This window comes from Rhinolophus hipposideros, assembly GCF_964194185.1.
Source record: "Rhinolophus hipposideros genome assembly, chromosome: 4".
Classification (NCBI taxonomy): Eukaryota; Metazoa; Chordata; class Mammalia; order Chiroptera; family Rhinolophidae; genus Rhinolophus; species Rhinolophus hipposideros.
Window position 1 is genome coordinate 30,024,971 of NC_138050.1, and position 25,440 is coordinate 30,050,410.

At 41.3% G+C, this 25,440-nt stretch overlaps 1 protein-coding gene across 20 annotated transcripts in view; it reads right to left on the bottom strand.

The window, feature by feature from the left end:
* Window positions 1-25,440, bottom strand: part of ACSL1 (acyl-CoA synthetase long chain family member 1) — a 68,215-nt gene that overhangs the window by 16,102 nt on the left and 26,673 nt on the right. For 12 of the 20 annotated variants that reach the window (XR_013993241.1, XM_081046957.1, XM_081046942.1 and 9 more), the window contains 10 exons: window positions 19,283-19,397; window positions 15,260-15,324; window positions 12,258-12,359; window positions 9,875-9,974; window positions 9,480-9,658; window positions 6,251-6,283; window positions 6,064-6,115; window positions 5,479-5,552; window positions 3,053-3,130; window positions 1,250-1,384 (listed from right to left, as the gene is read on the bottom strand). Coding sequence is in view for 19 of the 20 variants with exons in the window: in XM_081046957.1 (XP_080903083.1) it covers window positions 1,250-1,384; window positions 3,053-3,130; window positions 5,479-5,552; window positions 6,064-6,115; window positions 6,251-6,283; window positions 9,480-9,658; window positions 9,875-9,974; window positions 12,258-12,359; window positions 15,260-15,324; window positions 19,283-19,397 (933 nt within the window). In the remaining variant the exon portion in view is untranslated. Of the gene's footprint in view, window positions 1-1,249; window positions 1,385-2,903; window positions 2,982-3,052; window positions 3,131-5,478; window positions 5,553-6,063; window positions 6,116-6,250; window positions 6,284-9,479; window positions 9,659-9,874; window positions 9,975-12,257; window positions 12,360-15,259; window positions 15,325-19,282; window positions 19,398-25,440 lie in introns of all 20 variants that reach the window. The other 8 variants (XM_081046947.1, XM_081046953.1, XM_081046951.1 and 5 more) reach the window with 2 other exon arrangements.

Here is a 25,440-nt window from a genome sequence, read left to right on the forward strand (position 1 = left end):
TGCTGGTGATTCCTTCTAATGCATTTTTCATTTCAGTTACTGTATTCTCTACTTCTGACTCGTTCCTTTTTATGGTTTTTATGTCCTTTTTTATGCTTTTATCTCTCTGTTGAAGTTCTCATTAAGTTCCTTGAGCATCCTTATAACCATTGTTTTGAACTGTGTATCTGGTAGATTGCTTGCCTCCATTTTGTTTCATTCTTTTTCTGGAGTTTTCTCCTGTTCTTTCATTTGGAAAGCATTTCTTTGTTTCCTCACTTTGGTTGCTTCTCTGTTTCTATGTATTAGGTATTTCTGCTATGTAAGTTAGTCTTAGTCTGGTGGCCTTAAGTAGTAGGTGCCCTGTGGGGGCCCTGGCACAGTCTCCCTGATCATCTGTTGTGGGTACTACAGGAGTGTCCCTTGTGTGGGTTATGTGTGCCCTCCTCTTACAGTTGAGCTTTGATTGCTAATGGTACATTAATGGGTGGGATTGACTCTCGGGCTGACTAGCTGTAGGTTTTGGTGACAGTCACAAACAGCTTTTGGACTATTTGCATTGTACGCTTAAAATGGGTGAATTGCATGTAATGTGAATTATATCTTAATAGAGCTGTTTAACAAGAACCATAAAAAAATGAATAGGTTCTTATAGATGACAGAAGCTATGCCTCAAAATAAAGAGTATTAAAATCTCCCAGTCCAAATTCATTTTGGAGACTGTTCAAGTCTCATGCTGATCTTGCCCTGGCTGTGTATTCCATGCTACAATGGCCCATACAGAAGGGATGGCTTCTCTCGGCCCCTGGTTTGGCTTAGTCTCTTCTCTCAAAGTGGCTAAGCATGTAATATTTTACTTGTGCATGGAGCTTTACAATTTATAAAAGCATTTCATAGTTATTATTTTCATGTGATACAATTAGCAACTTTATAAGCTAGACAGCAAGGGGAGGAGGTAACAGTCCATTGTATAGATGAGAAAACAGAGGGTCAAAGAGTTTATTGTATAAATAAAATGACCTCCCACCTTATACCTGCATTGTGCTTTCCAGTTTACAAGTGTGTTCACCTGTGTTTTCTTTTATAATTCTTGAAAACATCTCTGTGAGCTCAATGTATTCTAGTTTTACAGATGAGTAAACTGCAGTTCTGTGAGACTAAGAGGATTGTCGATGGTCACACAGAAGGTACCTGGCTGAACGTAATTTAAACCTGAGTCTTGGACTCAAGGCCAAGTGCTCTGTCTCCTAACTCTGCACTTGAAACTTACTCGGTCAAACATCCGGTTCAGCAGTCTCGGCACCACAGGAAAGATAGTGGGCTGAAGTACCTTGAGGTCATCCATAAGCAGCCTGATATCTCCTTGGAAAAATCCTATTTTAGCTCCGTGACACAGCATCACACACTAGAGGTAAACAGAAATAACCAACATTTTACCATTACACAACACACACACAGACACATAAAGCTTCAGTTTTCGCATTTACGAAATCTTAAAGTTCCTATTTCCAGAAATGTTAAGAGTCCTAACTTCAGGTAACTTTTAAAAAAATGTTCTGTATTCTTCAGTCATTGTAAAACATAGAAATGTGGTATTTCTCCTGATCATCCTGACGACGAAAGATCTAGCAAGAAACCAGGGTATGTTGGTTTTAATGACGATAATAGAGGTTCTGCTATTTTAGCTTCATGATAAATAATCCGTTGACTGAATGACATGGTATTATATAATCAAAACATGTTTGGTCTTCCACAAACTGTAGGTCTAATTTATTCTCACAATAAAAACGTAGCTACTTGCTTACAGCCCAGGCTTATTCAAGTCTCATTTCATTTGAATCTAAAAAGCCACTGCATATGTTGCTGTTGAGACACTAGGACATCTCATGGCCAGCGTGGCCTGTTATTTAGCTATAGTCTGTTGCATCACAGTTTTCCTGTGGGACGTAAACTGTACTGGCAAGCCACATGCGCTTAGCAAATGGTCTGCCTCTTTTCAATTTTAAAAGGGAAGAGAGATTCAAAAGATGATGCCACAGAAATGCAAATGTCTTCAGGCGTCAAAGCAGAAACCATGAGAAAGGCACACCATGGCTCACTGTTTAAAAGTTCAGGAGACTTTGTTCAGTGTGCCCTGCCTCACAGGCACACTTCCAAAACAACATTCAGGTTCACAAGGCACATTATCAACTCGTTTGAGATCACTCGATAAAATCACAGGACCTCCTGAAGTGTTCAAGAAGCAGAAGTAACAGATGGAAGATGGAATCTAATGATCCTTGATCCTTTAGGGGTAAGTAAATCTTATAGGGCAGCAAGCAGCCACCCAAAGGGTGGACCCACTATTAGTCACCTTTCTGTCACCAACACCTAGCACATGGCCTGGCATATGGCTGATACTCAATAAATATTTGCTAAATGAATGAATGGTGTCCACTGTTTTTCTTATAAGTACATAATCCAAAATTGTCCAAGAAGAAAAAACAGGTGGTTCTTGGCAAGTTTTTAAACTAGTCACACAGTAGTGTACAGGGAGCCCAGGTGAAGGTCAGCTAAATAAAGATCATCCTGCTTTTCAAAGGTCACTTAAAATTTTGGTGAAAAAAATTAGTCTTAAGCCAATGTGTGCATTATGAAAAAGCACAACCAAAAACAGAGACTCTTCACAGAGCAGAAGCCTCATTAGGCTTTATAGAATGGTATTCATAAAAATTCTGCTCTTAAAGTTCATCTTTCTGGAGTCATATCCACATTCATATCCTTCAAAAGTTTGAGCTTCTAATTTAAAAATGAATGATTAAAGTTCAAGTATCCAGACTCAGGAAAATAATTATAATCTTTTAAATAATTAGCACCATTTCTAAAATGGGGCTAAGCAAAGAATTAAATATGGGGATGGATGACAGTGTACACATCAAACTTACCATCATGATTTGCTCATACATGTGTGCAAGTGGTAAAAACGAAATATGTGTGTCACTGGCATTCAGGGCAAGTGCTTTCTGTAAAACACAACAACTTAGCAGAACACAAATAAACAAGCAAGGAAGAAAAACAAAAATCAATGCCTTACCTCAACAACTCTCTCAAACATATGAGCAAGAGGCAAGAAAGAGATCAAAGTATCATCTGGAGAAGGATTGACAGTATTCTGTAAGCAAAGACACCAGCAAAGCAGAAAAGCATTAAGATTTCCAGTAATTTCCCACTTTATTTCAGAGCACATAATACCTTAACACTAAGGAGAAACAGCTTTAGCTTACGATCTGTAATTTTTCCTCACCAAAGAAGGAAACGAAAAGCAGTACTTTAATTATTCAAATAGAGTAGAGGTCACTTCTAACAACAAAGTCAATCCACTCAGGACTTTGGTCAAAATAAGGAAAATTTTGCCCAAATAGGGATATTAAGGGATCATGTGCTCTAGTCATTTAGCATTTCAGAGTTATAGTACCCCAGTACCAAGCAACCTCAATTTGACCCAAAGTAAGAAATATAAGATCCAATCCAACGTAAGGTAGCATATTATGTTGTATAGGGAAAGGGGGAGAGAAGATAAGAGAAATTGGATTTCCAAGCTCTGTCTATTTATGGAATAAGTGGATCTTGAGTATTTCAGTTTGATCAACATCTTTACCATAAGTCCCTACTTTACCCAGGAAAAAAACCAATTTGTTCAATGCAAGCTCTGATCTGGCACCAGGCGATCTGTTCTCCTATAAAACACTCATCATGACAGGTCTGCATCTAGATTAAGTACAAATATCTGATTTCCATTTTATGGCTCTGAACAGGCTTTACTTATGGTCAGGAACATGAGGGTTTGCAGGGTCTGTTCATGTTATTAACATAAAGAATACTGGCCAAAACAGAAGCTGCCAAAGCAGCTGCTGCCACACCAACTAAGAAACGAAGACACTGCCAGGTTGCCTAGACAGTGATACCTTCACTCCTCCGCCATGCCCACCCTCTCCCCACAGCTGGGCTACCCTTCCTAATAATGCGATCACCGGGGAAAGCACCAGTCCTGAGCAAACACAGCAGCCCCAGAAGCATGTGCTGCAGCCTGAACACGCCATAATCTCAGATTAATTTTATTCAAGTGTCATCTGCATCCCAACGAGTACTGCTTTGTAGGAAATTGTTATATAATGAGAATCAGACTTAGTAGTATTATACTTTTTGACTTTCTGATTTGGTGCAACAAATAACGTGCACTAGCATAATTAGAAGTTTTACCAATTTGAGAATGCCCGATAATTAATTTTAAACAAACCTTTGTAATAATTTGTCTCAATGAGCCACTAATGCATTTGAAATTTTCTTTGAAGGCCAATTAGAAAATTAAAATTTCACTTTGGTAAAGTACTAAATGCTGAATTCTGTTTAGACAGTATATACCAAAAAAAGTATTTGGGACTAAGAGAGTGTGAATATAAGTGAAAGCAAGATCAGCCTTCAAAGATGTCCAGTCTCCAAAATCAGCACAGACTTCTGCCACAGACAGAACCCTCCCGGAGACTGCAAAAGCAAATTATGTAAAAATTCAAAGGGCCCAAGGGAAAGGTGTTACATGGTTCAATAGTAACTTTCTAAAAGTTTGAAATATACCCTTAGTGTGATAGACTGCATTGTGTCCCCCACGCCCACTCATATGCTGAAGTCCTAACCCAACGTGAATGTATTTGGAGATAGGGCCTTCGAGGAGGTAATTAAAGTTAAATGAGGTCATAAGGGTCGGACTCTGACCCAGTTGGGCGGGTGTCCTTGTAACAAGAGGAACATATACCAAGAACATCTCTTGTTCTCCTTGTGCACAAAGAGCAAAGGCCATGTGAGGCACAGTGAGAAGGTGGCTGCCCACAAGCCAGGAAGAGAGCCCTCACTAGAAACCGAATTTGTCGGCACCTTGATCATGGACTTCTAGTCCCCAGAACTCTGAAGAAATAAATGTTTAGTGTTTAAGCCACTCAGTCTGTGCTATTTTGTTATGGGAGCCCAAGGAGACTAAGACACTTGGACAGCAAACTTTAAGATTATAGGAAATCAACTGAAATTCAAGGCTTTAATCCTTCTCATAAAATGGAAGTCAAATTGACCACAGTAAATAATAATAATTCAAAAATCTTCAGCATCATTTAACATTTCATTGCCAACTTAAAGAAATTATTTTTACTACACTGGAATAGTAGATAAAAAGCACAAAAGAGTCATTTCTCCCCTGCCCTTTCCTGGAAACATTTATAGAGCAGTTGCCAAATAAAGTTTTACTATATAAAAGTTGTAATAAATGCTGTCAATTCACTTAATGGTCACAAACAGAAGTTGGAGATTAGGTCCACAATGAAAACTATTTGAACAAACCACATTCAAGTTTCAGAGAGTTTTCCAAATACAGTATGGACTTTACATGGTGGGGGTGCCTTTACCACTTTCATTCTTGAGGCCTAATGCCAACCAATGAATATGAAGAAAGGTGACAAGATGCCAAAAGCTTACCTCTGTCACTTTCACAAAAGCTGAACAATCACTGACTATATTTCGATGAGTGATCAATGCTCCTTTGGGGTTGCCTGAGGAACACATATGAGCACAATAATGTTACAGGACAGAAACTCCATTCAAGAATGACAGAAATTAAGGAAGCCCAGGGACCCTACATAATTAGGGTGTCAAATGCCTCTAGTGTTAGGTACACCCAGGAAAGCCAAATGTTGAATAACATTAATTTCCTGAGCAATCTACAATTCTTTAAATGAAACTTATCATCTTAAACAATTTTTAATAATATGGACAAGTTTTAGAGGGTGTGTAGAAATAAGAGAAGAAAAACCAGGAATTTTTATATTTCTGTAAATCACTGATACAGTCTGTCTCAGGAAGACCGATGAAATATCACCTTCAATAAATGAGGAAATACATGTCACTCTCAGTTTCTAAGAATGTCTTATAGAGTAACAAGAAGACAGTGCTTAATCAATTCCTTCTCTTCTACTTTCCGTCCATTTATAAGTCATCCCAAAAAGGGGACAGGGAGTATATACTTCCGATACCACTTAGAAGCAATTCCATTGCAAAGCTTACCTGTAGTTCCACTTGTGAAACAAATTACTGCAAGATCTTCAGGTGCTGGAGGCTATAGCACATTTAAAAAGGAGGCACAAATTAGAATAGAAAAATGTAAGCTATAAGCTATCACTCAAAATTTCTACTAGTCTCCGAGATGACTAGATATTGAAAACTACATAGAGGGCTGCAGCAGAATGCTTACCTTGGGTTTTCGTCTGTTGGCTCTTCCCAGGTCCTTAATTAGGAGAGGAAAAAAAAAACTTAAATGGGGATATTTTCTAAATGTAAATAATAAGGTCACATCAAGTCACTTTAAGCTAACTTTACTGTGGGATTCACTAAAAGCTGGCTCAAAGACAGCATACATTTCCAATTAAATGAACTATGGCAACTTAAATTAACCCAAACCAAAAAATTCATCCTTGGCTCTAAGAAGCTGTTTTCCAGTTGTCTTCTCTTGAATGCAAAACTATATAAATGGTATTGGGACTGGCCTTTGCAACAGGAGTTATTCAAAAGACAGGAATCAAAGTCTTTTATGATGTATGTCTTGTCCCCACTCCCACTTCCTGGGCCTTTAACAAAGCCCAGCTCTTAACCATCATCAAACACCTGCAGATGCTTGGCACCCTCCCCAAATGAGAGCCCAACATATGTGATCACCTCATTCTGCATAACTAACATCTTCAATCTGGAGAGAAGGATCAGTCGGCAGGATTTAAATGCTGGCAATTTTAGAGGCTCAAATATCTGTACTCCCCACATGGAGCAGCGAATGATAAAACAGGCCACAATAGTAGATCTAAGGCCTCTTTTGAATGGATGTGAAAGTTAAGAATGACAGATTCATTTCTGAGGTGCAGCATTTCCCAGCAGCTGGCTCCCACATACTACCAAGGATTCATTCCGATCTTGTTCAGTTTTACTACATGAAGGCAGTCTCCGTGACTGCTTTAATACCTATTAATTTTTAAATGAACTATTGACATTCTTTTCCTATTAAAATTGAAGAGTTTGAGTGAGCAATGGAGTGAGCATGCCTAGAATTAAATGGAAGTTAGATGGATGTGCTCAGGGCTCAGTGAGCTTCTTTTGCCCAGCATACAATTTTAAACAGGTTTTAATCTTAATCACATTTTAAATTATATCTATAAAAAGACCACTGGTTAAAAAAAAGAACACTGGTGCCCAAATTGAAGTCAACTAAGAGCTAGAGCAATGAGAGTTCCACCAATTTTTTTCCCAAAATCTTTATCAGATCTAAATTCCCACTCATCTATTCAAAATTCTTACATCTATCTCAAAATTCTTGAGATCTCAAATTCTTCCAAAATTGAAATAAAATAAAACAATAGTGATAAGCAATTTAGCTTTCAATTTATTGGGAACAACATTACTGCACTATTTGCCAAGAAAGTTTCTCTGCCTGAAATATGTCTTAAGTCATTATTCAGGAAAAGCGCAGGAATCATAAAAAAATAAGTCACCATCTATAGGTTCCAAGTGCCAAAAAAAAAAAGAACTATAAACAGAAGAAAACCTGAATTCTAGTTAATGATTAGCATGCTGCCATATTTGAGAGTGATAAAATATGCACCCTACTGAAAATGCATTAAGTAAAAAGACAGATTGATGAATGAATAGAGGGATAGAATGATGGATCAATATATGATAAATCAAATATATTAAAATGTTAGTTGTAGCCTCTTGGTGGCTATATGGCAGTGTACTGTACAATTCTTTCAACTTGTTTGCATGTTTGAAAATTTTCATAATACAATATTTTTAAAAATTCCAAATACCAATGTTTCTATTTTTGATCCTGTATAAAATATACAGTAATATAAACTTGATCACATGATCAACCATAAAGCTAATTTTAAATAAGTTTGTATAGTGACAGACGATTACCATAATCAGTGGTATACCTCACATTGTAAGGTATAAAAATGTTGAACCACTTTATTGTACACCTGAAACTAATAGAATACTGCACACCAACTATACCTAAAAAAGAGGTAAGACAACAACAGTGAAATCAACAGAGATGTGAGGGGTCAACTGGAAATATATTTAACAATTTTTACAAGAAACATAGGTTTTTTTTTCCTTTACAAGGCCAAACAATTCATTTCTTAAAAACTTAATCTTTTGCTTACAAACTTTTAAAAACAAAATATGAACCATATTACATAGGTAAGTATAAAACAATGTGTTTCATAAATAAAGATTTTAATATAAACTTTATATTATAATCTTCAGTCACTCATCTAAATTTTTTAATCTTAAAATTACTTCTTTACCACATAGCAGTCAAAAAAGACAAAAAAATTCCTGTGTGTGTGTTTGTGTTGGGGGGGGTAATCAGGGAGAAGAGGAAAGATAAGGGAAAAAGAAATTAAATTATGGTGAAAGAGGATTACAAGTGAAAAATAAAATTGAGGAAACGCTAGGTAAAAAAGATAGTTAACAACCCGGTTTAACACTACAGCACAGCCATTACTTCTTACGGATTCATGTTCAGTGCTATCATGTGCGCGCGCGCATGAGGAAGAAGGCTCTGTCAGAACATATGACGATTTCCCTCTGACAACTAAGTTCCCAGGAAAGGTTATATGGATCCTTCTTTGTAGCCTCAAATTCTTTATAGAAGGAAAACTATAAATAAATTTAAAAACCCTATTTATAACAGTTCCAGGAGAAAACTTATAAACATTTTCATAAAGAGAATGACTTGCTCTATCGAGCCTATTACTTCCTTTTGTGTGTACATAACAAGACCCTCCTCCTGCCAACTCCTTTGAATTCTAACCTAACGCCAACAGGGAAAGTCAGCTTTTTCCACGAGCTGATGTCAAACCACCAATTTAAATATGGGCCACACTCATTTTCCTAGTATGGTTAACTTTAAAGTTGTGATGAATGTGAATCTGAAGAAATTTAATATGAAAATAAACCAAGTCAAACGTCTGTGTCGGAAATTCACCAGGACTACAAAAGCAAACTTGGAACACAAATAAGAGGGCAGGTGTCCATACCCATACCTGGCTCTGTTTAGAGACAAATCAGTAAGTAAAAGGCATTAAATCCTAAAAAGGGACACACAAACTTAAACCTCGTCTGCATCTGAAATTCACATTTCCGACATTTATTGGCGTAGCTTGTCAGGACTCTAGAATAACTACGTGTGCAGCTCAACAGCTTTATGAGAGGAGTCTGTAAGATGTGGGGCATTAACTCTGGGCATGCAAGTAGAATTCTTTCCAGCAGTGAGATAGCAGTTTCTGCTTTCTCTCTTTCATGAGCTGCGAGACTACAGGCCAGAGGTGGGACTGAATACCAGTGTGACAGAAGGTCACACTGAATACCACATTTGAGCCAAAGTGACCTCAGGGAAACCCTCCAGAAGTGGGCGGGGCAGAGGGACTCACCTCCATCGCCTTCATGCTGAGGATTTCCACCCCACACTTCTTGCCTCGTTCCAACAGGTCACTGCCATAGGAGTCCATGACAACGATGATTTTAAGGCCCGGTGTTAACTTATTTTCTACACCTTCTAATAACATGTTGGCTTTCTCGGGCTTGTCAACAAAAACCAGAGAGAGTTCAGCTGGAAATGAAGAGATACAAGTAAGGAATAAACTCTGGGATATTAAGATCTTGACTGTATAATATCTGATACCAGGTTATTTTAAACATTACATTAAAAAGAAAGGGAGATGCACATTTAAATATGAAATCCCTATCAAATCAAATATAAGCAAATGTAAAATCACCATATCTAACCGATAATAAGGCCAATTTCCACGCAAAGTCCACAACATACCTTTGTTGACGATGTAGGTGATGGCTTCAGTTCCAAGGGTGTCATAGAGGGGAACGACCACCATTGAATAAGCAAAGCATCCCTGTTCAATGATCACCCACTAAACAAACAGTAAAGGTTGGGGAGAGAAAACGGGATGTCATTATGGAATCAGCACAAGGAGACCAACACTCTAGATCTAAAGTGGAAACAGTAGGTGTGGCAAAATAAACATTTGTACATCTACGGCTATATGCCAGGCACCGTGAGGGATTCATGAGGAGAACAAAACAGTTGTCCTCTTCTTGAAAGAGAAGTGCAATTCCCCTGAACAACTGAGGCGAATATGAAAAGATAACAATACAAGAGAGTGACTGACTCAAGCCCCGATGGCCCCCTTTCTAGGGGAGGGAACTGACTCAAAGCCAGATGGCCAACCTCTGTGGGGGAGGGAAGCTTGCCCTTTACAAGAGCAGCACGATTCGGACAGACAGAGAGAAAGGCAAGGACCTCAATAGCAGGACTGCAGGAGCAGAAACAGGGAGGCCATCAGTGAGCCCTGGACTGGCATGGGTGTCCTGGCAGGGAGTGGAGAGCAGCAAGGCTAGGAACAAGCCTCCGGCTCTGAAGGAGTCTCTGGTCCCCAGGCAATGCAAAGCCCCTGAGGGCTTCTCAGCCAAACGGGACCGTGAGGTCTGAGGAAGGTCATGCTGGCAGCCATGGACAGTAGCCTAGGAACAGGGGAAGGAGGGACACACGTGTCTAACAGGAAACGCATTCTGGCAGAATCTCCCCAGAAAAGGGGTGAAGGAAAAGCAGTGATGCAGTCACTGGCCTCCAAACTCAGCAGCCACATGACAGCTGATCTACCTACAAGGCAAATGTGGCAGATCCTCAGAGGGACCCATTATCTCCAGCTGCAGTTCTGCATCTGCCAACGTCTGGCACGGCACAGATAAAGGCATAGCTGCCGTGGGAAGGGAGTACAACCCAGTCAACAGTTTTTTTCTCCCTCCCCCTTCTCCCTTGAAACCAATTTCAAGCCACCAGCAGGGAGGTAAGGCCCACGCTCCTTAGGAGAATACATGTGGCACACAGGATCCTCTCTTCCCCGCCCCCTGATGCTGCCACTCCAAACTGTCCCAGGTTAAAGTGCTTCATTCCCCATCATGGGCATGCTGCTTGCTGAGAGCATGCCCTTGGCTTCTCCTCTCTCACTTCCATCAAGACTCCACTCAGCTGCCAGCTCCAGGAAGTCCTCTATGCCTGAGCTCCCATGATTCTCTTGCCCTCTGTCCACACTTAGCATGTTACGGGGAAAGCATCAGCTTACAGGGCTGTCTTTCTTTAGGCAGTACCTCACGGAGAGGATCCAAGTCACTGTGGTACTTTGGTGCCGTGCACAGTGCTTGGCATAAAGTAGGTGCTCAACATACATTTGTTGAACTAACTGACAAATGTAGGAAGGAAACTCATCCTTGGAGTAAGGAATGTGTGTTCTAATTATAGATTCATTATAAAATTCCACCAAAACAAAAATTCTGGGTGTGTTCCTTTGAATGGGTTTCACTTCAAATGAAAGAAACTAAATTCTGTGAGCCTAGTCATGGTCCAGCTGTGGAAAATGCTGCTTTTCCCTTACCAGGACGTAAAACTCTAAGGAACTATTCTAATTTATAAAACAGTCGGTAGCTCAGGGATTGAGCCAATGTGTCTTTTGGATATAAGTAGGATTAAAGATTTCTTCAAGCCCGGGGCTTGAACTTTTCCAAGCCAGCTATGCCATGAATTTATTCACTAGTATTATAATCAATACCTCCAAAAGAGTGTCTCGTTTACATTTACTTTAATACCATGGGTTCCAGCAGCACCATGCCTGGGCCTAGAGAGCTAAAGAACAGCCTGCACGTCTAAATTTAGTCCCACTCAAGGTGAGGCACTCTGCCCACTGTCTGGGGTATTTTAAACTTTGTAACCTGATCAGAGGGAAAACTCGCACCTTTCAGAAAGGAAAGATGGGAGTTTGCTATTGACAAAACTGTATCCCAGTTTCTCTGTAATTCATTAATGCTATTTTTCTACTCACAAAGGTCACCCTTAAATAGAAGACTTTTTTTTTTAACTATCTGTTGTAAGGATTTTGTTTGAGGACTTGGCTTAAAAAAACAAAACCAATAATTTAAAAAAACAACAATGTGATTTCTCTTTGTTTTTCCCCACCTAAGGCTAAGCAGGCCCTGGTTTGGGTTTTCATGTGCAACTTTCTAAGGAGTAACATAAAGCCATGTTGTCAGCAGAAAGCAGACCACAAAATTTGGTCTCCAGCAGAGACAGGTATGAATCCTAACTGGCTCTCTCTGAGAACTCCCCAAGCCATGGGCCGCCGGTGCTTCATGGTTCTTACCTCAGGTCTGTTCTGAGCAAAGATGCCAATGAACTGATCTGGGGCTGCCTTGAATCCCTTCTGGATCAGTGCTGAGCCCACACACTCCGCCATTTCCGCAACCTAAAGTGGGAAGAAGACCAGGAACAGCGTCAGGACCGACTCAAGGACAAAGCGAATTGGGTGAGAGATGAGTCTCAGGTCTCAGGTGGTAGGCAGCTCCACACAGAGAAAAAGCTCAGACGCCAACAGGTACCCCCTCAGTTACACATTTTTGTACAACACAAGGTGTGATTCACTAGAATTCACCCTTAAGAGAACTGATCACACAATTCCTTCTGTAAAGCAACAACTGCAGGTCGCTACGACAGTTCTATTTTACACCTCAGTTTTACAGAATCTTACAAAATTATAAAAGTAATACAGGGACATAGAATTTTTATTTTTATTTTTTTTTTGTATTTATAAGAGCAGCAAAACAGCCGTAACTGGTCATTTGGTATAAACACAGGAACAGCAAGTTTGGGGGAGACCTTTAAAGAACATGGGAAACAAGTTCTTATCATTAGGCTCTCCAGTTCCTTTCTTAAGAAGTTATTCTTTGGAAATAATTCAATCTTAGAGGGAGGTTTTAAAAACTTTTATGTACAAAGATAGATATTTCTAAATTATCTAAAGCCACAAAACTCAATGACACAAAAGCCCAATGGCTGGGTGGTTAAGTACATGATGGGAAACCTCTGAGAAAATGCCACCTAGATAATAAATACTATCATTATGAAAACCATGTCAAACTTAGAATATTTGAAACAATTTTAAGTAAAATAATTACAAAAATGCATACTATTATTACAACAAAGTAAAACTAGGTAGATTTATAAAAATTAGGCAGAACTATATACTTGCCTCTATGCCCTTTCCCCATTCCTACCCCCAATTAACTAAAAAACGCTTTGTAAATCTTAAAATTTGGAATTCTTTGCTTTATTCTCAGTTGATGAATTCTCAAGAGCACCTTTAATTCCCACCCACACAGGTAAGAGATAAAGCCACACCTATTCCTGCCCCAGAACCCTGTTGGTTCTGGCACCTGGTGCCATCCTTCCCTCTGCCTATGGGAACGAGAGCTGCTGGAGAGGTGACAGCAAGAATAATATTAGGTGCTTATTACTTTCATACCCCATGGACTGTTTCACAACTCTTGCTTGCATTTAAGGGATGGGAACCTGTGAAATGCCTGCAGTGGTTTGCAGAACTTACTGGGATAATACGCATACATTTATATCTCTAGAAAGAGGGTCCATACTTTCTTCAAAACACCTCAAAGGGCATGCTAGCCCCCAAAAGGTCAGAATCATTGTGGTAGTGAAAAAAAAAAAAAAGATTTAAATGTACAATCTGAAGTTGGTTTCAGGTAAATCCAGGTTTTGTCTTCACCAGCCTCTGACTAAAATGCAGAATTCACAGATTAACACCTTCAGAAACCCCAGTGATTTTTCAGTCTGCTTTGCGAAACCCAATCTGCAATGGCCGTGTCCTCTCTTCCAGCCGACATACAACATAAGTGATGTGGGAATATATTACTGTGGGTAACATGACAGAAGTAATCCAGAAAGCACTGAGCATTCTGTGAGGCCCTAAGATGCAATGTTATATGTCCAATACACATAAACTGCTTTTGCACCACATGTGAAAATGAGGGATCTTGAAAACTACTGTTTGGACACTATTATTTGGCTCTGGTAAGGCAAAATAAAGACAGCAAAATCCCTCGTCACCTGGGCTACAGCTCTTCACTCCTTCTACAAGCAAGGTAGGCCATGCTGTTTTGCCTCTTGCCAGAGAGAGAGAGGGAGGGAGGAACGGAGGGAGGGTGGAGGTGGGGAAAGGCCCAAGAAAGCCTTTTGCATTTGGCTGATCCTGGGGGAGGGGGCGGGGAGGGGAGGGAAGAAAATGCCTAGGGAGGACATAAATAAAGCATTACTCCAGAGCGGGCTGTAGCGCTCCCAATGACAACACCTTCACATACACACCCCAGAACACACCAACAACTGAACGCATGTTCACACAAAGCGTGGAAGGAGGAAGTTCATTTCTATTCTCCAATGCCGCAGGATTACCTGCCCCTAGAGCAGGGAGCCATTTCCTGGACAGCTGTGCTGGAGATAAAAGGCAGCAAAGCTGACACTCCAGCTGCTCCTGCTGGTCCTCAGGCTCTACGAGGACTCAGGAGAAGCACAGGAAGTCGATTTGTTGTGATCATGATACAAAATAAAAATACCCAGCAAATGTACTGGTACCTGCCATTCACAAAGTACTAGTTAACCAGCTAACAGCGGTGGATAGTTGGGACTGCCGAATGACAAGAGTAAAACCACCCAGATCCCAGCTTCCTTTGAATTTACAGAGACTACAGGTGTGGTCTCTGAACATCTGTGCTGCTCTCTATGGCTGCCATGAGGCTAACTGTCACACTGGTCCCAAGTTGGTCACGACACACTGAAGAGCCCTGCACCAGATGGCATGGGTCTCACTTCTGGTCCTGGTTCTGCCACTGACCAGCAGTGACCTTGGGCAAGTCCTGTGCCCATCTGGAGCATGTTTTCCTCGTCTAGAGAATGAGAGGATTGCTCTGTATTGGGACTACTAAATTTTTCTAGAACCTCTCATGGCAGAGACGAGAGTTATCCTATCCCGCGACATGGTCTGGGAGGAGAGTCACCTGCCTCAAGCTCATTTCTAGAATTTTTATCTTCAAAATTATACTCTACTCCACAGTGTATATACATCAGCTGCAAAATAAAGCACTTTGAACCACCAGCTAAATTACTTCACTAGTTTTCCCCAAATCTTTGTGTCAGCCTTCTCCATTCAGATGCTGCACGTTGGTCCTAAAGCTCTGAGCGAGTCCTCACGTATATGCTGTGGACACCTTCCCAGCCTAACATTAATTATGGCCCCAAGAACTGACATACATAAGCTCTACAGCTTGCATGAGGCGTCCACACAGCCAGAAAACTCACCTGGTTGTATGAAAGCCACTCATAGGGTTGGTCGGGCTTTCGGGATCCCAAACAAGGGCCATTATCTAAAAAAAGGAAAGACAAAGAATGGGGTAATGTACACAAATATCCTAATTTGTATTCTACCTCATTCTACAAAATATCTGGTCGACTCTAGCGGTCCTCAGATTAGAAATAATAAGTTCAGATTGGAAATGTTTTCTCCCTGGGTTTTGGTCTGATTTTTCACTCATTTATTTGCTCCCATTTTGTTTCTTAAATGCGACAGGACAGGAGGAAAATGAGAGGAGAAAAAGCAAATACAATTTTTAAGGACACTCAATTTGTGAATTCTTCTTTAACATCCTATCGGCTTAGGAAGGAGTCAGTAGCTGAGTAGTAGAGATCTTGATATGGGTTTCCAGAAGTGTCCCTAAAAATTTCTAGAGAAGTGTAAAGCATTTTAACTCAGAATGCAAAAAAGGAAATATAATTTTTAAGTGTCCAAATCCTGATGGCTAAAGGTATCAGGAATCATCTGGAATTCTGATTACCTGGGTGCAGTCTTGATTGCAGAGAAACAAATATGATGAAAAGATGCAAAATGAGGGAAAATAAGGGGGCAGTTGTGAAAGCAAAAGTTAAGAAATATCAGAATGTGTCCTCATTCCAATTTAGGTACCACTAATCAGAAAGAAAGGCAATCCATATTAATTATTTATACTAAGTGCCACCACAGTAATATATATAAGCCCAAATCATTTATATTTGGAATTATACAAGTTTCTTTCTACAGATTACTCCCATGCTAACTTTATGCTTAGTTTGTAGTTGTTGAAGGGAAAAGCTATGTCCACCTTTAAAAAAAAGAGAAAAAAAGCTGCCATGTTTAGACGAGCAGAGTTGACCACACATGAGTATGTTTCCTAACTGGAAACGTGGGCTCTGTGTCATACTGAGCCTACACAGCCACTTCTACGGGACATCTGAAGTTGGATGTTTTGACATCTCCCATCTGATGGGGCATCTACATTTCTGCTTTGAGACCATAACACATCTGGCTTCACCATTCTTGGTTTGAGTGTCAGCTGAGGTGTTCAGATTTGGGTTGGGGACTGGAGGGTGCAGGAGGGGAAAGGCCAGCAGGTCCCATCTGGGGCCCTGACAAGCTTGGGCCTATTACATAGAATTACACCCAGGAGGAGAGAAGTAGGATGTGCTTGTGCATTCGAGAATGAGTCACGAGGATGGGGAGGACCCAGGCTGTACAAACCCCCTCTTTCACACTGACTCCTTGACCCTCTCAAAGGCCGTCTTGAGAAAAACAGAAAAGTGTGCCAAGAGGGCCTGATTCTCACACCCTCTTCAATTCACAGGGACAATAATAAAGACCAGGCTGCCAGTCATAAAATAAGTAAGTCATGGTAGTCAATATAGTACAGCATGGTGACTGTAGTTAATGATACTGTAATGTATATTCAAAAGTTGTTAAGAGGGTAGATCTTAAAACTTCTCATCACAAGAAAACAAAATTTGTAACATGTGAGGTGATGGACGTTAACTAGACTCATCGTGGTGATCATTTTACAATATGTACAAACATGAAATCATTATGTTGTACACCTGAAACTAATAAACTAATATAAGGTTATACATCACTTATAGCTTAAAAAAAACAAAACAAAAAAACACAAAAATCCAGGCCAAACATGACAAGTTCTAGCAGATGTTGTTTTCAGATGGAAAATATTTATGTTTGCTATATGAAATAATACCATTTTATTCTTCAAGAAAAGGAATTGGCAATCGATAGGCAGAGGCCAATCAGGCCTGCCGCCTGGTTTTATAAATACATTTTTCATTGGAAACAGCCGACTCATTCATTTACATATTAACTAAGGCTGCAGTTGAAGAGTTGTAACAGAGACCACAGGGCCCAAAAAAGCCTAAAATATTTACAGTCGGGACCTTTACAGAAAAAGTTTGTAGATTCCAGCTCTAGAACAGTGTAGTGAATTCCCAGGCTCACCTGGGGAACTTAAAAACATACCCTATACCCAGGCCCAACTAGCAACACTTTTGAAGTAATTGGACAGGGATGGGCCTAGGCCTTAGTATTTTTCAAAAGCTCCCCAGGTGACACGATAGCAAAGCTGGGGGTGAGAACCACTGACAAACAGGAAACTCAAACTTTATGAATAGCTTCGTAGGTATACTTTTAAAATACTAGGTTTAAAAACTCTAAGCTGGCTTTTCCTGTCATTCAACAGACTCCTAACTGCCTAGGTGCTGGTTTTTGCTCTCCTGTGAAAGTTTAATCTTATGGTAGCCTAGGTAAATTAAAAGTTAGAATAAAAGTGTCCTCTGCGGGGAGGTGGGAGGGAGGGGGCGGAGAAAGAAGAAAAAAAATAACCTGCAAAGCAGCTCCCTTCAATCCATATAGGTTAAGAAGACTGAACTTATTTTTCTTCAACTTCTCTGAAACATTCATATAAGTCCTTCATTTTCCAAGTGACCAAAAAAAAAAAAAAGTTACAAGACCTGTCTTAACATCAAGGGAGAGTCGAGTATAATGCAAGTCACCATACTCCTAAACGAATCCCATCCTCTGTTAACAATGTAAAAATGCGTGTACACTTCTACACACACATAGGATGTATTTTTTCATGTGGCCGTACGTGAGGATGATCTGTACCTTCTATTTACACTCACAGACAAACACTGACCCTGACACCAACTCGGAAGACTCGGAAGTTCATGAATTACATAATGTAGCAGAGTGAGTCTGCTTTTCCTTTAGAGAGGGGCTTCATGAATATGCTACCGGGATATCGGGGCAAACGCACTGAACTGAGAATCCCATTTTATCAGAAGCAAGTGAAAAACAATGGGCACCTCTTGAGTACACATCACATGCAACATATAGTGGGGGACAGAGCAACAGCACACAGTCCTTCAGCTGAAAGCAGATTACAATCTTGCTAGCAGTGGCAAAATAAAAGCTAACCCTCAGAAGATTTAAATAACGATGCATGGCCCCCAAGGACCACGTTTAGACAGGAAACTGAAACTAAGCAAAACTAAAGAGGCTAAAACCAAAAGAGGAGTAGTGGGAAGCAGAGGGCATCCTCTCCTCCATTGAGGGCACATTAACGGAGAATCTTCTGTGTGCCAGGCTCTGTGTTGGTGCTGAGAGAAGAAATGGCCTCCCTGTTGAAAGAGCAGCTGCTGGAGGGACAGATGGCCAGGGAAACACCTGTCCCCTGAAAGGGGTATTACAGAAATAGGTACAGGATGCTGGGAAAGGGAAATGTCTCACTTGGAGGTAGGGGGTGAAAAGGGGAGACCAGGAAGCTTTCACAGAAAAGGTGAAAGGCGATCTGAGTGTTACAAGATTAGGAAGACTATATGAAGCGCCGTGGGCCGGGGTAGGACAGAAGAGGCGTTCCGACGAGGAAGCACACAAAGTCATGGGGTCACGAGAGAGAACAGGGCTTGTGGCTTGGCAAGCTCAGTGACTTGAGTGCATCTGAAGCCTGAAGGGAGGCGGGCTGGGAAGGAGGACAGTGCCCGAATCACAGGGTCTCTGATGCCACCACTGGTGATTCAGGGCAGTCCCACAAGCCACCATTTCCAGTGTCACTGATGGAACACCGCTTCCTGGGATGTCAGTATCAGTTTCTTGAGATACGAGTGTCCTGGTCACTAAGTTTGAAAAATGTTGGCTTGGGCCCAATTAAACAAGTCTCTTGACTACAGGAAAAATGAGAGCCCATAATGAGCTAACGTACGTGTGATTCTCCATGAAATAAATAACACGCTAAACACATATTTGACTATGGAACCCCCTTTGCCACGGGGAACATCTATCTTGAGGGTCCAGTGAGCTTTGGGGCTCACCCTGGAGAACTTAAGGCACAAGACGGGGAGACTTGAATGACACTAGGAGGCGAAAGTCGTGAGCAAATGTGCCTTTCTAAAGAAATACCACTCCTGAATGGAAACCGTTAAGTGCCAGCCACACAAATTCAGTACAATGCTTACTTGACACGTGTCTGCCCCTTTGGAAACCTTCGTATAAGGTTTTGACGTCATCATAGAAATATGACAAGAGCTCATCACTGTTAAGTAGCGTGGATCTGCGAGCACCATCGCTGCCCTGGGGGAAAAGACAGACAGACAGACAGATGAGCATGTTAGAAGACAGCATCACAAATAAAACGCCTAACGTGCATGCCTGTGATCCCCCAGGAGCCCCTGCGGAGTAGCTGCTCAGCGAGTATTTGTTGAATAAACTGAAGTGGAGGACGGGGCACAGAGGCCGGTTTTGTGTCAGCTCTGGTGGAAATGACACTCCGTTCAGTCTCACTTCCACAGCGTTATCTACGTTCTTTTCTTGTTAAAGTATAGCCGACTATATTCTTTTTGAGATTAGTTCCACTCACTTATCTCTTTGCCAACTGCACTGTTAGGAACGTCACATAGCCTCTAACAGTCACAGACATCAGTTACCTGACGCGTGGGGTGCAGACATGCCTGTACGTGTGTGTTGTGCAGCACGTACAGGTAGGCAGACTTGATACCACTGTGCGCCCTGCTCTACGCTGTCTTCCAACATAGTAAGCACACCTGCCATGGACCAGAGCTCCTAACCAGTAGTGGCAGTCATCTTAAGGGGTGCTGGTTCTCCACCTGTGAGCCGCTGCAACCCCTGGGGACACAGAGTCACTGCCAGGGGTCCAGATAGCCATAGGAGTGCCAAGTACTCTTTAGAGACTGATGAATGAAAGCTCAACTACTATGATGCCAGAGCCTACAATTTTTTGTTTTTTAAATATCAGACAGGGGCCTTCACATTTGCAATGGTCAGGACACACTTTCTTGGGGGAAATTAGATGATGATACAAGGACTTCTAGTACCACAAAAAGGGCTGTTCAAGAATGAGAGAGATCGTTTCTGGCTCGAGGTCTGAAGAAAGGAGACAGGAAGAGGCAAAAGGCTGATGGGGAAACGGGATGCATTGCAGAAGAAGCATCCTGGAGACCCTGAAGGTAATGACTGCCAGATAGGTTTTGACGGATTCCTTTTCTTCTGTTTTTCTGTTGTTGTTGTTTTTTTTTTTTTAGACTTCTTCACTCCTCTTTCCACATGCTCTTTTTCCTCCCTTCTAAGTTAACATTTATACAGTTTAAATGTTTTTAATAACACAGAAGTATATCAAGGAAAAAAATAACTAGCCCCTATTATCAGCTTGGTGAGTCCCTTCCAGACATTTTTCTACGCTTATACATTTATATACATTCCTATGTGTTGCATATGTGTGTTTAACACTCGATCTAAAACTGCTAATCATTTTCTGAAGTAAATATCACCCAATCATATATTCTAATCCTCACACAGCCTTCTCTACCTTGGCAGAAACTTTCTAATACTGACGCTTATAAGCTATGATTCCAAACATAGTCATTAATCACAACATGCTACTTTATAAAATAAAGAAGTTATTCTTCATGTGAATAAACATGGGAATAGAATAGTGTATTATTATTACTTAATCTCTGAATCTGCTTTCTTTTCTGCAAAATGGGGATACCATGTATCCATGTCCAGCATTATTTTTAAATAAGAACTTTCCTGTAAAATATGAATATATAAACTATCACTCACACGCCATACAACATGACCTAACCACAATACCAGTCCTTCTTATAGACCTTCTATGTCTTTACTCCAAAAAGTAGATTAAGATTCAGAATCAACATTTCTGGGTAATTATCCAAAGAACCCCAAAACACTACTTCGAGGGACGTGTGCACCACATGTTCATTGCAGCCTTGTTTACAATGGCCAAGATTGGGGGCAGCCTGGGCATCTGTCGAAGGAAGAATGGATAAGGAGGAGGTGGTGCATATATACAATAAAATGTTGCTCGGCCGTGGAAGGGAATGGGTTCTCACTATCTGCAGTGGCGTGGATGGACCTGGGGGGTACTGTGCTGAGGGGAGTGTCAGACAGAGAAAGACAGATGCAATGTGATTCCGCTTACATGTGGAAGCTAAAGAGCAAAATAAATGAACAAACAATACAGAAACAAACTCATAGATATAGAGAACATTTTGATGGTTGTCAGATGACAATGAGTAAAAAAGGGGAAGGGATTAAGAAGTACAAATTGTTTGTTACAAAGTAGTCATGGGGATGTAAAATAAAGCACAGGGAATATAGTCAATAATATGGTAATAACTATGTACAGTGCCAGGTGGGCACTAGACTAGTCAGGGGGATCATTTCTTAAATTATATAAGTGTCTAACCACTATGGTGTACACTTGAAATTAATAAAAAATAATATTCAATGTCAACTGTAATTGAAAACTTAAAAAAGGGGGAAAAAAATGAAGGGGAATAAGAGGTCCAAATTTCCAGGTATAAGACAAACAAGTCATGGGGAGGTAACGTACAGCATATGGAATATAGTCAATAATATTGTGATAGCGTGGTACGGTGTCAGATGGTTGGTGGACTTACAGTGATCACTTCTTTAGGTATATAAATGTTAAACAACTATGGTATACATCTGAGCCTAACATAATGTTGTATATTAGCTATAATTTAATCAAAATTAAAAAAAAAAAAAGATTCAGAATCAATGTGTGCCTTTATAGTAACATTCAGAAGCATCTTCAGCCCAGAAAGCCACCAAAAGAACCAGGGCATCATGGCTAAGGTAGGAAGAGAAAGGGGCAGGGGATGAAATGACAGAAAATGGGAACGGGAAAAAAGTTAAGAAAAGCAAGAGGTGTACCTGGGGAGAAGAGCCAGCTGCCATAAATAACTGCCCCCTGGCCCTGGCCCAACCCACTCTGCAACACGTGGCCTGGCTGCACCGGCAACCTGGCCTGCGACACGGCTCAGGATGCCGCCTTCTCCGCCTCTCCTCGCGACATTCATTCATTCACAGTATGACTCAGTGGTTTCTCTGCAAAAGTAGTACCGCCCTCCTCACGCACAGCTGTCAGCAGGGCAGATGGAAATCAGGTAAAAAAGACACAGAGCTTGTTCTGAAGGAGCCTGAGTCTTGTCCTTATGGGACCAGAGGGGATCCAGGAGCCCTGGTGAGCAGAGCGTGGAGGAAATCAGCATGAACAGACAGGAGCAGCCTAGCATTTACAGAGCGCGGCTCACCGGGGAGCCCAGGTCCTCAAAGGATGGTCGGGGGAACACCACCTGCCCTTGTCGGAAAGCAAATTAGCTAGACCTTTGCTAGATCTACTAAATCAAAAGCTTTGGGGTGTGATCCAACAGTCTGTGTTGTAGCAAGCCCCATGGGAGATTCTGATGCGCACTAAAGTGGGAAACCACCAACCCGAGGGCACTGAGGTTCCCAGCAGGCAAGTAGTGAACATGGGGTGATGTATTAGAAATAAATCTACATGGAGTATAAGCAGTGTGCAGAATAGGACAGAGGGGAAAGCAATTACAAAGAAACCAACTTATACGGGCCTGAACTAGGGCAGCGGCAACGGGGAATGGGGGCAACGTGGATGCTGGAAGCGTGAAGCCCGAAGGAATGGGATTGGGCAAGCAACGGGGTGTAGGAGAAAAGGAGGAGAGCATTAGGGGTTTGAGGAGACGCGGCTCCATTTTATTAAAAATAGAAGACTGGGGTTTGGGGGTAGGTTTGAGGAAAGAGATTAAGCTTAGCTTCGAATATATGGAGATCACATCCCTTCCAGATAGTATGTCAACTTCCCAATTCTCATTTTGGGAATCATTGCTCTACAGTATAATTTGATAACAAACTTTTGGTAAATAATTCTTTGGTTAGGTTAAGTTTTTGGTGGTATATAATCTTCAGGACTTTGAGAAACATAGAGGTCAAAAGCTAACTCAAAGTTAGGTTAATTACATCCCAAATAAAGCCATTCTCTTGACAAAGTAACCTGAGGACAAGATAGTCATTATTCCAATTAGCAATAAGAATAGTCAGCAGAAGTTTGAAGGTAAAGCAATAAAGGAGTTCAATGCCAATTTAAGGCACAGGTGAAAGAGGGTAAGGGGTCACACTGTCGTTTGATTATAAGGCATACTCGGTAATTTCAAGAGAGGAGGTTAAATGAAATGGGGCTGGTGGAGACTAAACAACAGGGCTTTGAAGTTTGTTGCTCTATGAAATGATCACACGTTCCCATAAAGAATCATCATTTTTCTTTCCTCCAATAACCATCATTGCCTATTCCCATTCCTCCTGAATGAAAACGCTGTAGGTAAACACTGAAGGTGGGTCAGCAACCTGAGTTACACGCACAAGGGCCAGGCCTTGCTTCGGAGTGTTGTTGGGAAGCACAGTTGTAACACAGGGACTTGAAAGGTCTGCATGTGCTACAAAAACGGAGTCGTTTCAAAAGCCAGGGATTTAATTCTTCAGTTATTCAAGTACCTGTGGCTATTTCTAGGAATATCTACTTAAATGAAAAAATACTTTATATTCTGCCTTCTGGACTTCTAATATGACCTACAGATTGTGGGTATGGGTGGGGGTTATCAGATTGGCTCAAGGAACAGGGTGAGCTAAGCAGACAACCCCAATCAAATGTGCAGGAAATCAGTGAATAAGATTGCGAGTCAGGGAGGGTTATGGGACTTCATCCTTTCTGCTAAGCACTTCTTCAATGTGGTCATATGGTTCCCCAGTTTACAAAAATAGAATGATGGTGAGTCAGACCCCCTGCAGTCAATTCACTGGCATGAGTAATTCTGCAACGTCTATACAAGCTAGGGTTCCCCTTGAGGTCAGTCTCCCCATGTGGGAGGAATTAGGAAATAAAAGTTCAAATTCCCCTTGAGAACAGCAAGGGCAGGACACAGTGAACATCTGCATATCTGACCATCTAGTTGTGGTTCCCACAACTAGAATTCTAGCCAACATTTGACAAAAAGGGACACTTGATGGTGAGTCATTTTGTGCCACTACCATGTTTAAATGCAAAAGTAAATCCCATCCTTGAAGATTTCGGGGAAATAGAAAGGCCCAAGCTTTATAAATTGTGGTCTCATTTATTTCAACCTAGAAAATGGACATCTACAGGCCATAACAGCCAACTAACTATCCATCACGTTGCTATTGTTGATTCTCTCTAAGGAGGGGTCTCGGGGAGGGGCAGGAAGAGGAAAGAACACAGGGATAGAGTGAGGAGGGGAAGGAAGAAAGAGCAGAGAGGAAGAAAGAGGAAAACCAAGTAACTTCTTAAGAGACTGTTGAAGACTTGGCTGGATTTTAATGTTAAATCCAACTCTAGGGGGAAAACCAGAAGGTAGAACCACAGTCCAGGAGGTAAAATGACTTTTTTCACTGCTTCCCATATCCTCTATGAAATACAGATTCCTCCCAGCACTTACATTTTACATGCATCTTACCCTGCACACACCACTATCATCTGCTTCTTTTTACAAAACAGACACAAAACCACTTTTCCATCAGTGGAAAAGCCTCTTAGAGAGGCTCTCGTGCCATATCTAGCAACACCAGATCTTTGATAGATCAAACTAGGGCCTTTAGAGAGCATAGGTGACCCTCCTGACCATATTTTTTTAATGAGAATGGACAGGATATTTAAAAGAATACTTAGACTCCCCCATTATGCTGACCTGTAAATGTCACAGGGTAGCAATGAACCCTCAGGTTCACTGTTCATGCTCACCATTTAATAGCTAACTTCCCGAGATCCTTTGCACCCAAATGAGGAAAGAAAGAGCAGAACTATCACAGTGACAATCAGGCCTGGTGTTGCCATCTGAGCACTGATTGTCATTGAAAGAGGGAAAGTAAGTGAGTATTTACTGAGCACCGGCGACAGGCCAGCCACTTTGCAGATGAGAAAGCAGAGCGAAGCTTTGTGCCTTAGTCCCACACCTGAAATGTGGGGGAGCTGAGCTTCAAACCCAGCTCCATGGAACATCTGGTAAGTTACGAGATTTGCTCTGTGGTTCAGAAGCAGCTTCAAACTTGCCCACACCTGGCGTCTTCATCTTTGAGGAGTCAGGCCAAGATCACCAGTGTCTGACTGGGTGTTTTGGTTCTCCAAGGCTTTCCCCGAATCCTCAGAACCTTTTTCCTTTTCCTCCCTGGTTCATTCTCCAGTTTCCAGTTTCCTGTGCTCCCACTGTCCCAATCAGAGGATTTGCTCTAGGGGTGGGGGATG